Source organism: Sphaeramia orbicularis, chromosome 10 (genome assembly GCF_902148855.1).
Source record: "Sphaeramia orbicularis chromosome 10, fSphaOr1.1, whole genome shotgun sequence".
Lineage (NCBI taxonomy): Eukaryota > Metazoa > Chordata > Actinopteri > Kurtiformes > Apogonidae > Sphaeramia > Sphaeramia orbicularis.
The window spans coordinates 50,938,225-50,951,502 of NC_043966.1; the positions used below are offsets into that span (position 1 = coordinate 50,938,225).

Genomic DNA, 13,278 nt, shown 5'->3' on the forward strand with positions numbered 1-13,278 from the left:
TTTTGTTACTGATAAAAATATGATCACTTATTCACAAGTGAATCCTTTAAATAGAGTATTAGATTGTGGTATTCATTCACACACTGGTGAAAAGAGCTTGGGTCAATGGGCAGTGAGTGTGTGGAAGCTGAGAGCCCTCTGCTGGTGACTGCTGGTACATACAGCACACGAGGCGACAGTATATTCATAAACAATACCTTATTTTAAACGAAGGCAATTCAGCCCGTTTTGATTTTTAATTCACTAATTTCAACGCAAAAAGACCAGGTCTTAATGAACCAAATGAGGGACAAAGATTGTGCTCATGTTGGACCTTGTACCCAAGAGAGGACTACTTATGTAGAATGTGTCCAGCTAATCACTGACAGGGCTCATGAAAAATATTCATGCCCTTGGATGGTTTCACCTTTTATTATTCTATGAATGGAATCACAGTCAATATAGTTTATTTTTTGGACCAGAATTTACAAAAAACTCATTAACGTAAAATCTGAATTTCTTACCAAAAAATTTAAACAATAATGTAAATGAGTGATTGAATAAATATTCATCTCCCTGATAGTATGTGACCTAATTCAACAGGGGCCCAGTTAGCTGGAACACCTAAACTCACAACTAGTGAAATGCAGATCATGTGAGTGTATGTATGTCAGTGTAAAGACATCTGTGTGTGGAGGGTCCAGGAACTGGTTTTGAGACAATTACACCATGAAGACCAAACAACACCACAAACCACTCTGGGAAAATTTAGTGTAAGTAAGGGGATGGATACAAACACACTTCCAAGTCACTAAACATCCTCTGGAATTTAAAAAAAAAAACAAAACAAAACATCATTAAGAAATGGAAAGAATCTGATACATGTTTAAATCTGCATAGAGCAAACCTTCCTCTGAACCTGAGTAACTGTGAAGATGGAGAACAGTGAGGGAGACGACCACAACACCTACTGCATGACTCCTCTGAAGGAGTTCAAAGCCTCAACAGCTGAGATGGAACAGACTAACACGAAAGAATTCTTCAGAGACGAAGAAACTGTTAAAGAAATCTAACTAAAGTTCATCCAAAGGCATGTGGAAGAAGGTTCTTTGGGTTCTTTGGTTTGGTGAGACCAAAATGGAACTTTGTGGTCATCTGAGCAGACACTGTTTAGCGGACACTACACATCACCACGCTGTGGGGATGCAAAACATCAAAAAGAACAATCTGATTCATTCTGCATGAGGTACAGCAGGATCATGATCCTAAGCACACAGAGAAAGGTACCAAAGTGAATGTTCCAGAGCGGTCAAGTCAAAGCCCAGATCAGATCAGATTTGGCTGAAGAGTCTGGTTTAGACCAGCTCTACATGGAAGGTGTCATGAGACAAATTTTGTTATGATGTGCTACGTAAATAAAATTTGATTGATTGCTCTCAACACAATAGAGAATATATGGTTGGAATTGAAAAAGGCTGATTAAACCCAACGCCTGTGCAACCTGACACCTACACTTTTGCAAATAATAGTTAAATTGCAGCATCCAGAAACAAGTCTGATGGAGACCTGTCCACAGACGCAGTTTACCATGCACAGGGTGAATACTTATGCAATCACTCATTTTACATTACATATTCTAGTTAATTGACATTAATTTGTAGACATGTTTTCATTTGATGTCAAAAGTTTTTTTGGAAATTCTGGTAAAAAAAACAAAAATTTCAATGACTTGACATTTTGAAAGCAACAAAAGAGGTAAACATCCTGGACACCATGCCTAAACACAACTTGTTTTGGGCATGGCATCAAAAATAATAGTAAAAAAACATCCTCAGTTATGTACTTATGTAAAGTAAAAATTAACAAAACTTAAAAAGCTAACCGAATTGTAACCAAACAAGAGCATTGCAACTTAAGATACTGCAGAGCACATGTTGCTCCAAGTTGTCTTCACAGATATATAAAAAGGATGTCTTTCCAGCTTTTCTCCCAGCTTTTTTTTTCCTGTTTTATGTGTTTGTTTGTTTTTTTTTAAGAAAATACCCCATAAACATGAAAAAAAAAGCTAAAAGAAAATGAGGAAAGTAATTAATAAAATGAAAAAATTCAACAAGACAGAAAACAACTTAGACAAAAATGAAGCGATAGACAGATGCTCATCTTACTTCCAGTTGCAGCCCAATTTATAGTCCTTGTCATTTAACTTTTACATACAACTATTTGTTGGACATGTATAAATAAATGTGTCAGTTCTGTGCTAGAACTGCATGTCAGACATACAAGATAAAAACAAGTACTAAAATAACATTCAGCCGATCTTACAAAGATCTTACATATGCACATCCACTTTGTGTGCATCATTCCAGAGAACAGAGGGACTGTGTTCTTTCAGTTGTTATACATCTTGGATATGGAAAAAGCGACTATCACAGAATATAATTTACATAAAACAACTTTAAAATCTGTCATTTAGGGTGCTTTAATTGGTGTTAATTCCATCAAATTTGAAGCAAAAGGTACGTAAGGGTTCATTTCATGTCTGACACATTTGCAGTGTAGAGACATTGGACACGTCTCTATCAAGTCTGAGTGTGTCCGCAAAGACACTTGTCTGTTGCACTTTCCTGCTTCCAAATACATCCAGCAAAAGGATCATCATCTGACTGGGGGTCAAAACAGATCCTGTGATGTTGCTTTGTTCCTTCTACACATCCAAACACTCACAAAAACCACCTCATGCCATTAAATTCTCCCATCTTATTAAAGCAAAGAATGAAAGCGATCTGCTGAGTGCTGTTTAAAACAGATCCATGTTATTCTAAGAGGTCAAGTCCATGTGGAGTTAGTATTCAGCGAACCACGCAGACGTCCAGGATGCAGAATTTGGCTCTACAGGTGGGGCAGGGGACTTTGCTAGACAACCAGGTTTCAGGTCTTTGCTGGTCTTGGCGGCTGGCAAACCATCGGCCCAGACAAGACAGACACCACATGGGTCTGCAGAAACACCGCTGACAGTCCGGCTCAGTATCATAATCTACAACACAGACAGACGCAGGAGTTTTATTCCTTTGGTCTCTTCACTCTGACATATGACAGAGTGTTCAAAAGAAAAACAAGTTTAAAAAACATTTTGATGCAGTAGAAACTGCTTAGAGTGGTCGTATCAGTCAGGGTCAAATCAATCAATATAGGTAATTGATTATTTTAACAGACCACTTAATTCATCACCATATGTGTGTCTGATACTCAGTGTTTGTTAGTGGTAATGAAATATGGAATGTTTTCCTTTAAAAACACAATACAGACTCCTACACTACTCGTTCTGTCAATCATCACTTCTAGCCCTGTCAGTGTTTGGCGGAGGTTTACCCATCAACACCCTGCCCTCTTCTGTCAAGTTCCAAACATTTCTGGGTGTTGACCTTCTGGCAGTGAGTTTACGTCTTCAGCTCATCAATAACATCCATGTGGACGGGCAGAAAGAATAATATAAACACAAAATGAGTCCAGGTTCTTCTTCTCTCTTAAAGTGCTGTTCAGTGCATATGGAACACAGACACACAGACGCAGAGTTTACCCAGAATTTTACACACACACGCCTTTCCTGCCTGTCTCTCACACAGACCTCTTATTTATCTATGTAGTTGTTTATGTAGATATCAGGGTAGAGACTGCGATCTGGTAGGATCGGCGATTCTACCAGTAGAGACTCCGATCGTAGTCTCTACCAGTAGAAAGTCCGATCAGAGTCTCTACTGGTAGAAACTCCGATCCTGCCAGTAGAAACTCCGATCGGGTTACGGTTAGGGTTACGGTTAGGGTTAGGGTTAGGGTCAGAGACTACGATCGGAGTCTCTACTGGTAGAATCGCCGATCCTACCAGATCGCAGTCTCTACCCTGACATAGACACACAACAAATCTTTCTTTTTCTAGTTCACAGTTTTTTTCTAGTGCTGCTCTGTGGTCTGACTTTTCCTACAGCAGCCTCCCTGGGCACTTTTGTGAACATGAAAAACCTGAGGAAGCTCTGAAATAGTCTGTGAGGCTCACCACAGCATGTGACCATGCATGATCCATACAGATTTTATCACAGGTGAACATTCATGTTCACACACATTTTTTACATCATTTCAGTACTTTCCATGGCTTTTGAAGGGTCAATGAAATAAATTCCACAAACCTTTGTAACCTTCAAGTGTGTGAACAGAAACGGACTGATTCTGTGAGGGACTTTTAGATCCAGATCAACAGTTGTTCCCTTTAACTGTGACCACTAAAAGCAGTTTCCACTGTATTTGTCTCCAAAAACAAGAAAAGGTTAACAAATGAGCAACTGATTCTAATTTTTTTCAAAAGATGCAGGAGACATGCAGAACACACACAAACACACACTACCCTCTGAGTCGCACAGTTTCACCAGCTTGGTGTTGGCTGGAACCTGCATACAGCCGATACAGGGCTCCAGCTCCTGCACAAGGACAGAGACAGTCTTCAGTGATCACATGGATGTGGTTTAGGAGCCAACACCACAGAAGATGTACTAACTAATAGAATAACACAAAAGTGTACCTGTCCACTGGGTAGTGTATACGTCTGATTGAGCTCCACCTGAGCTCTGAATGTGTCCAGGAATAATTCGCTGATGGTCTGGTAGATTACCACATTGGCAGCATTCCTGACTGGAGCGTGGAGCTTCTCTCTGAACTCTGCATACTCTGTAGACATGAGCCTGGATCAACAGAAAAGGATGTGACATGTGAGAGTTTTGTATAAGTGGAGACATCCTGCCCCATACCAATTACAGAAGGCCTCCTGTACAATTCCTTACTTATTATTCATATTAGAGCTACATATTTATCTAGAAAAAATACAATTTTGTTGTTATAATTCCCACTCAAGCATCTTCCTGCTGACTGTTTTTCCTGTCCTTCCCCAGTCACGAGATAAACAGTGAAATTTACTCTGAGCCCACAGGAATCCAGGTATGTACAGTAAATATTAGAAGAAGCAGATATGGACTGCCACTCAGACCGGCTACCAATTTCCCAGTGGCCACTCATGGTACTGCAGCAAAACAAATCCCTGCAACAGTGGTTTCCTGTTTGTCAACCTATCCCTATCCTCTTCATTAGAAGGTTTTAGAACATGATGGTTTTATTTGTTTTAAATCTCCACAATGCCCATAGAATAATTTTCTATATGTGTAACATCACTACAGTGTGCAGTCAGAGCAGAAGGGTGTAGGTGGGGGAAGTGGTCTGAAGCCATAACTCTTATGCAGTGGTTCTCGTCTGCAGGTGTAACGCAGACAAATAAAGCTGCAGGAACTAACATTGGTGAAAAAGTAGGCAGAGCTTACTAATTAGTATCACCGATACCCTACCTAGTCAGGGATTCATTTTGAATTTTAAATTAAAAATTACTGTCAACTAGATTAACTCTTTAGGGGCCAGAGTTTGTTTTTTTCAAAAAATATAAAATTTGATATTAAGATTTCAAAAAGCTGCCTGTTTCATTCAGTTATGTTTCTTGTCGAAATATTGTGACTTTGGCACTTAAAGGGTTAAATTAAATTACATTCCTTTTTGGGTAGTACAGTCAAACCAAGTCAAAAAAAAATTGGTCTGCCCATGTCTTAACTTTCAGTCTGATTACACTTTTGTCTGCCCTCTACCCTTTGACCTGTTCAGCATGGGTGACTGCCAGGAGGGAATATCACCCTTGTGTCTTGATTTCAAAAATACCAGCACAAGTTGATAAACAACAATCATTAAACTGTGTACTGCACTTCTCCTAGTGGTAAAGAAAATGTGTGTTGAGTTTGTAAAGAATTGGGTGAATGGTCTTTGTAAAATTAATCGGACAAAAATCTCCAACAGACAGAATTCCTGGTATTACTACACCCCCGGGCATTTTATTATCACGACAGGATCAATATGACTATAAAGTGCCTTTGGCATCCCCCAGCACCATCTACCTGTCATCACGACCACATTGCAAAATAATGAAATTCTGGGGTTTTATTATGAATGGAAAAACACACATATATCATTACAATTTTAAACCTTTGAAATGTGATTTTATTATTTTATACAATTTTCTTTGAGTGAATGTACCTGGTTTGTGCATGTCCCTCACACTGTCCTTCTAACTTTAGTGAGTTTGATAAGCGTTTAAATGAAAAAAAAAAAAAAAAAAAAAAAAATTCTCAGATGTTGTCATTATACTCAAGTTTTTGATAAAACTAGTAATTTTGATCATTTATTTTTTATTTTCATAATACTATTTAACATTCTACATGTGTCCTTGAAATCGTTGTCAATCCTGTCACTTTGGGGGAATCGCCCCTTTAATAATCCAGTTAATGACATCACTGATGTCATCATCATCAGTTTGAGTGTCTTCATTGGAGGTGGAAACATAGTCTATGAGAGCATTTAGTATTCACATTTCAAACTTTTCATCATTTTGTGTTTTTACTTAAATTTGGTGACACTTAGCATGTCCACCCTGTCACCATAAAACATTATCTATATTATAAAACCCATGTGATGTCTGTGTGCATGTATGAGCATGTGTATGTGTATCAGCTTTATAACTGAAAAACTGGACAGAGCTAGCCTGTGCTTTGGGTCAAGGACCAGAGAGACGAAAACTGCATATTGATACCACCAATACCTTTGGAGTTATTACTTTTTAAAATTGCAATGGGTTTACGGGGGTCGGATCAACGAAACTGCCAGGACATGACGGGAGTGATCACACACTAACAAGGCCGGTCTGGTTCTTACTGTGGCCCGGTTCCACAATGTCAGTCCCTGGTCAGACCCAGCCTGTTAAAGTCCCCCTCTAGACCCGATTTCACACATTTCACCAGTACACAGTGCATGTTGTTGCCGTGCCAACCGCTATAAAAACCAAGAAGAAGAACAGGGCTGTTGCTATAGGTTGTTGCCCTGACATCCCAACGTCAGCATGTGTGGTGCGAACTGCTAACAAGCATGGCACCGCTGTCATTAGTGTGGGACTTTTTCACCATTTCAGAGGGAGACAATCCATTTGCAATTTACAACAAATGATCTGCAGAAGTTCCAAGAGGAGGGAAAAAGACCTCATCTTTTAACATCTCTAATCTCATAAGTCACCTGAAATGTCATTATCACAGTGATGAGATATGGAAGGAATACCCAGATAAGTCTGCTGCTACTGCCACCGTCTGGGCTAGTGCATATCGATGAGGCGTTTGCAAAGGTCAAGAAGTTTGACAGAGACGACCCAAGGGCTAAAGCATTTAATAAGAAAATTACTGAACTTATCGCATTTGATGACTAATCCTTTATTGCAGCCGAAGACCCGGGATTTTGTCAACTATTGCATCATTGGGAGCCACGGTATGAAGTTCAAAAGTCGTTGCTACTTTTCGGATACATGCTTACCAGCCTTATATGATCTGCATGTCACACCTGTCCATACATACATATTATTGGTATCAGTTACGAGAAGCAGGAAGTTATTGGTATCGGTTGTAAAAAACAATTATCATGCATCCTTAGTCTGCTTGTACTTTGTCTGCTTGCTAAAAATGTATTAAAAATATGGTTGACTTAACACATTGAACATAAAGTTAGTTAAGTGGAAAACCTCAAGTTTTTTGTTTGGTTTTTTTTTACATTTTAAAGTCTGAAAGGCACCTTATAGTGAAATTGACCCGATAATACTCATAATAACCCATTCATGAGGACATCTGACAGTACCTACCGGATAGTGAAGGCTCGGACAGAAGGGTTGATGCTTTCCACTCTGAGTGTCAGGATCTGAGTGGGTGAGGCCGAGTCTGGACTCAGCTGATGCTGTCTGGACGCAGTTACCGTCACATGACACTCACTCTGTAAGGCCATGTAGACGTGGTAAGTGGTCACCTGTACGCACACAAACATCAAAGAGCTGAAAGTGAAAGGATGCAACTCAAGAACCCATGACAAATGCACTTGGTATGAGAGCACACTGACCTTCAACACCCAACTGTCTGTGACTATGACCCGGGCTCCATGCACCCCAGTAGCAAACTTATCGATGCGTCTGAACTCAGTGTTGACACTGGATGCCACAGACCCCCAGCCTGAATGGGGAGGCCTCACATGGGCCTGCAGAGCCTTGCTGATTGGGTGGTTGTGCCAGTGGCCATGGGACCAGTAAATTACAAGAGTCCAGCTGATCAAATGGAGACCAAGAGCCCCAAAGAGAAACATCCGCCAGCTGTCACTCACCTGATGAAACAGGAAAGGATGACTTAAGCCAGACATATATCACATCATGAGAGAAAACATTCTTCTGGTTTTACTGAACTGACCCACTCAGCAGGAAAAGTGATGAACTGACTGGTAAAACAGGATTATTGAAACAACCCTAGAGGCTTTAGGTAAAGCATTCATACATTTGACCTCTATTCAACACAGACTTGAAATGTAGAGCTGCAATGATTACTGATTACATGTCAACTATTCAATTAATCTACTATTAATAACCACAATTTAGTCTGAGGGATATTTTAATTAAAAAAAAGTCAAACTTCTCTTATTCAAGCCTTTAATTGTGATAATTTTGTAGTTTCTGTCCTCTGGGACAGTATAATAAATATATTTAGGTTGAAATCAATGAGACATTTTTTAAAAAACATTTTCTGATGTTTTATGGATCAAACAATTAATCTAGAAAATAACCAAGATATCAATAAACATTGACAATAATCTTTGGCAGCAGCCCTTTTCCAATGACACTGAAACCATAAAGAAAAATGTTTGAAATCATCCATAATTTTTTTTTTTTTTTTAACCTTTTCATGTATAGTGGTCACTCCAGTGGACAGTTATTCTACAGCTGTTCTACTGTTTATTCATGGGTTTTGTTGTTTTAGTTCCATATCAGCCAACAGAGTGGAGCTTATGCGTCATCTCACACACTGCAATTCATACAATTATTGTAACGTTGCTGTTCTTGATAAACCTGATCTGCAGTAATATGTTTTAGTGTAAATCAGTTGCTAATTGTTATTAGACTGTATTTAACACTTTTCTGAAACAACATGTTTTTTTATTGCATAATGTCTCCATGAAATGAGTAATAACTAGCATTAGAGCATGATAAAATGTGAGAAAACAACATTAAAAATGTTATTATTTCATAGTTTTCACACAGTTTATCACTCTCTGATGATGAGTTTTAAATACATGTTTCTTTGCCTCAAAAATTAAACACATGATGTCCAGCTGAGTGGGCATTTTTGTAACTCCACAAAAAATAGGTTCATAAAAAAAAAAAAAAAAAAAAAAAAAAAAAAAAAAATCAATTGTATTGTTTTTTTAATGCCTAAAGAGGAAAAAAAACACTCAAGAAAAAAATATTGACTAAGGTTCTCATAATTCATGCATGAAAGGGTTAATTCATGAAGTGAGTTCACTGACTCACATTGGTACCGATGTTCATAGATGATCATACCATCATTACCAGTAGAATGTGGTGTCACTTTGTTCATTTTCGTTATTTTTGATTCAGTAACATTAAATCAAAATAAACACAAGTGAAAAAATAGGCAGAGCTTACCAATACCCCCACCTCACTGCCCCTCCTACTCACTTATACTCTGCCTAGTCAGGGATTCATTTTGAATTTTAAATTGAGGACAACTGTTAACTAGATTAAACTAATTTGCTGTCCTTTCTGGGTAGTTTTGTCAAACCAAGACAAACATTATTCTGTCCATGTCTTAACGTTCAATCTGATCGCACTTGTCGAATCATGTGAATAGTCTTTGAGAAACTGGTTGGACAAACTTTCTAAGTTCAAATTTCAGAAATTTGGAAAAAAAAAAAAAAAAAAATCATACAATTGAAATTCAGTCATCAAACAGTTCTGCACCTCTCCTAGTGGTAAAGAAACTGTGTGTTGAATTTGAAAAGAATGAGGTGAATAGTCTTTGAGTAATCGGTTGGACAAAAATCTTGGACAGACAGACTGGTATTACTCTGTACCCCTGCCCCATGGGTGGGTGGGGGTATAATGACTCCATTGTGAACTCTTGCTTAACAAAATAAACCCTAAAGACATAAGAAATATACCACAAATAATATAACTATGACAATACACAGATATAATCGTGACAATCGCCCAGCCCTTTCCTGAATGATAAGAAATTAAGCAAGTGACAAATGATTTTTGTCTAATATCTTGTACAGATGATGAGAGAGTCAGACAACAGTGTAATTCTTCTCAGTGCATCCCACAGGTGTTCAATGGGATTCAGGTCATGTCTCTGTAGTGGACCATCCTGATGCATCTGGACAACAGACCACATGGCCCTTTCCCAATGAAACACAGTCCAATCTTTCTGCTTCTATCAAACTGATGGTTGTTTCAGAAATGGGAAACTACTTACTACATCAGTTAGGGCTAAAGAACTTGTTGAAGCTGAGACTTATTAATCACTGCAGTAATTATCCAATGGAAGGATCTGAACTACACTGAACAAAAATATAAACACCCCATTTGACACTTTAAATGTTTATTGGCATTAGGTGTTGCACGATATATACTGACAGTCAATAGAAACTTTGAGGTAGAAATGTATGCATATTTCTACTTGTAGGGGGGTTGTAATTATTCACTGTGGATTTATTGATGACTTAGTGCTCGGGTAGTTGAGATAATGATGAGTTGTCATGTTGTCATGGTTCATTGCACATGGGTTGGTCTCTTTGCAAAAGTGGACCAAATACACATTGATCAATACTCAGTGGGTATCTGCACAATTTGAGGATTGGTTTTGAAGGCCTATATAAAAGCCCAAAAAAGGCCACCATTGTTAGTCCAGTGAACGGCATCATGCCACGTCTATCACGTGAACAACGTCTTCGGGCACTGGGTATGGTGGAGGCCAGTTTGAGCTACAGTGATATAGCCAGGCGTATGGGCTGTTCCCAACCCACAATCAGAAACCTGGTTGAACGCCACAACATGACAGGCTCTGTTGACGATAGACCGCGTCCAGGCCATACCCGGTATTGACTGTTGTGACTTTGTGTTTGGCAGGTGCCATTTTCTTTTGTTAAGGTTTTTGTTTTGAAATTATTCTTGGAACTTTAGATTTTTGTTTCTATATGCCAATATCCTAAACAAATGATTTATAAGAAAAAATTCCAGTTCAGGGTTTAAAAATAAAAATTATGTCGAAAAATATGGTCTCAAAGTTTTCATTGACTGTGAGTGTATTAAATCATACGCAGTTTATTTTGTTGATCAGTGTGGTACAGATTACTGTCTGCTCGAACACAATAGTGGGATCTGGCATTCAGGGACATCGATGTGGACATGGTGGGGGCCAGCTGAAAGAAATAACCGCTCAATATCTTCTGTGTCCACCATTGGCTTCCCATAGAGCAACACATCATCTTTTCATTGAGCTGACAAGGTTATCAATTGTGGCCTGTGGAATGTTATTCCACTTCTCCTCTGAGAGCATCATCTCTGCATCAACATGCCAATGGCACTTTCTCCCATGATTTGCAACATCTAAGTCATGGTGACATCTGATGAAATGTGACATTTTGAGGTGGCCTTATATTGTCCCCAGTATAAGGAGTGCCTGAGTACTGTTAACGCTGTCAGAGCAGCGTCTGGACATGCCACACCTGTGTTGTGGGTGGAATCATTGGATCACTGAACTCGATCACAGAGATGGACACAATGTTTGTTTACATATTCAAGAAAATTAACCATGTTTTACAATCATAAAACACCATGAGCTCATTTTGGGTCACACGTCTTGTGTTATACAAACCCTGAACATGGTGTGTTTATATTTTTGCTCAGTGTATTTGCTGACTGAAATCCAGGTGGGGACTTTTTCTGGCCAGGCTGTGTATGTGCATAAAGGCAGAGGGTACAGAAACAGGCTGACCTGACTGAAGTATTCCATGTTCTTTTCTGGAGCAGCGATACACATCCCCAAGTAGTAACCTAGAAGAACATAAACAACATGAGCAGCACTGTGGCACAATGGCTCTAAAACACCTCCTGAAGACTGAGGTTTGGTGGTTTTCTGTTCTTAAGCGCACTGTGGATGAGGTTTGGACTGTATTAATTCAGAGTGATTACAAGTGAATAAGAAAACGTGAGAGCATTATAACATGTAATCACATGGGTGTATCAGGTCACACAGCAGAAGGTGTGTCATTGAACGAATGGCATTAACCCAAACCACAGCCAACAGCACCCGAATAACTAGCTTTAGCCACTAAACACTTAGCATACTACCTGGTTCCGGGTTCAAACGTGTCACGTTGTTTTATTTACCGAGGGGGAGGGCGGAGTGGACCAGGACGGTAATGGTGGTCCTCCTGACGTGGTACTGGATGAAGCCCATATCCTCACTGCCCAGCCACGACGAGAACAGGTTCTGGACCGTTAACCCGGCAGAACGGAACTCGTTTGGCGTAAACACGAAGCAGAGAGCGAACACCAAGTAGGCCAAAGTGAAACTCAGCTCCGGGCTGTCCATGGTTTACCACTACCGTCACCTACCACAGCCCATTGAACGGTACACTGTCCACTCCCCAAAAACTTTCTTCGTTTGTTCCTTCACTGTCACTGTTGTTCCTCTTCTTCTTCTTCCGTGTTTATATTATCAGCGGCTCTCAAAACAACCTAAGTGTGCACAGCGCCACCTACTGTATGGGAGGACTTAAGGCGTGGCTCCTCTGCATCAATTGTGGAATAAAACCTTGAAGTAAAAATCTTACGTAGCTGTTTTTGACTCTTTGCATTTCATGCTACTTACTACTTCTGCTCCATTACACCTCAGCAGCAAATTTTTTACTTTGTTTTTATCACTAAATTTGTGTGACAGTTTTAGTTCCTTGCCAGATCGCAGTTTTTCATCCCCTTCCCATCCTGTTATAATGATGCATTTCCACACTTAAGAATGAAGCCCTTCTGAACTGAATAAGCAACAATGGAAAAGCACTTCAGCATTGTCCTGGAAGAGAGTTCGGTTGGAAAAATTTAACCAGATTCTTTAAAACACCTGCTCAAAATCCATTTTTGAACAAAAACATCCCATGTTGGCGATCCTGTGGGGAAAAGAAGGCAAACCATTATCATGTATTCTGGCAATGCCCTGTACTTCAGACCTACTGGAAGCAAATCAAAGAAAGTATGGAAAAGATATTTAAAGTACAAATTCCATTCAAATTTGAAACTGTATATTTGGGCTTGAGTTCAGATGCTCTGGGTTCATCTCACTC

At 39.3% G+C, this 13,278-nt stretch overlaps 1 protein-coding gene across 2 annotated transcripts; it reads right to left on the reverse strand.

The window, feature by feature from the left end:
- Nucleotides 1-183: 183 nt before the first annotated feature.
- On the reverse strand, nucleotides 184-12,641 carry tmem129 (transmembrane protein 129, E3 ubiquitin protein ligase). 2 transcript variants are annotated; one of them, XM_030145404.1, is made up of 7 exons: nucleotides 12,329-12,641; nucleotides 11,934-11,992; nucleotides 7,990-8,247; nucleotides 7,739-7,899; nucleotides 4,550-4,709; nucleotides 4,376-4,448; nucleotides 184-3,013 (listed from the first exon to the last, which is right to left on the reverse strand). In XM_030145404.1, exons 1-7 carry the CDS (start codon nucleotides 12,531-12,533, stop codon nucleotides 2,829-2,831), a joined length of 1,101 nt encoding a protein of 366 aa, XP_030001264.1. In that variant the 5' UTR covers nucleotides 12,534-12,641; the 3' UTR covers nucleotides 184-2,828. The 2 variants fall into 2 exon arrangements, with proteins under 2 accessions (XP_030001264.1, XP_030001265.1); XM_030145405.1 differs by lacking the exon at nucleotides 4,376-4,448.
- Between the last annotated feature and the right edge of the window lie 637 nt (nucleotides 12,642-13,278).

Bases quoted from the DNA above. Each gene is read 5' to 3' on its own strand.
- tmem129 (XM_030145404.1), bottom strand. From the start codon at position 12,533: ATGGACAGCCCGGAGCTGAGTTTCACTTTGGCCTACTTGGTGTTCGCT. The intron at 4,710-7,738 runs GTAGGTACTGTC...CTGTTGATCCAG, and splicing joins GTCCGAGCCTTCACTATCCG to GCTCATGTCTACAGAGTATG. The intron at 4,449-4,549 runs GTACACTTTTGT...GTCCTTGTGCAG, and splicing joins ATACACTACCCAGTGGACAG to GAGCTGGAGCCCTGTATCGG.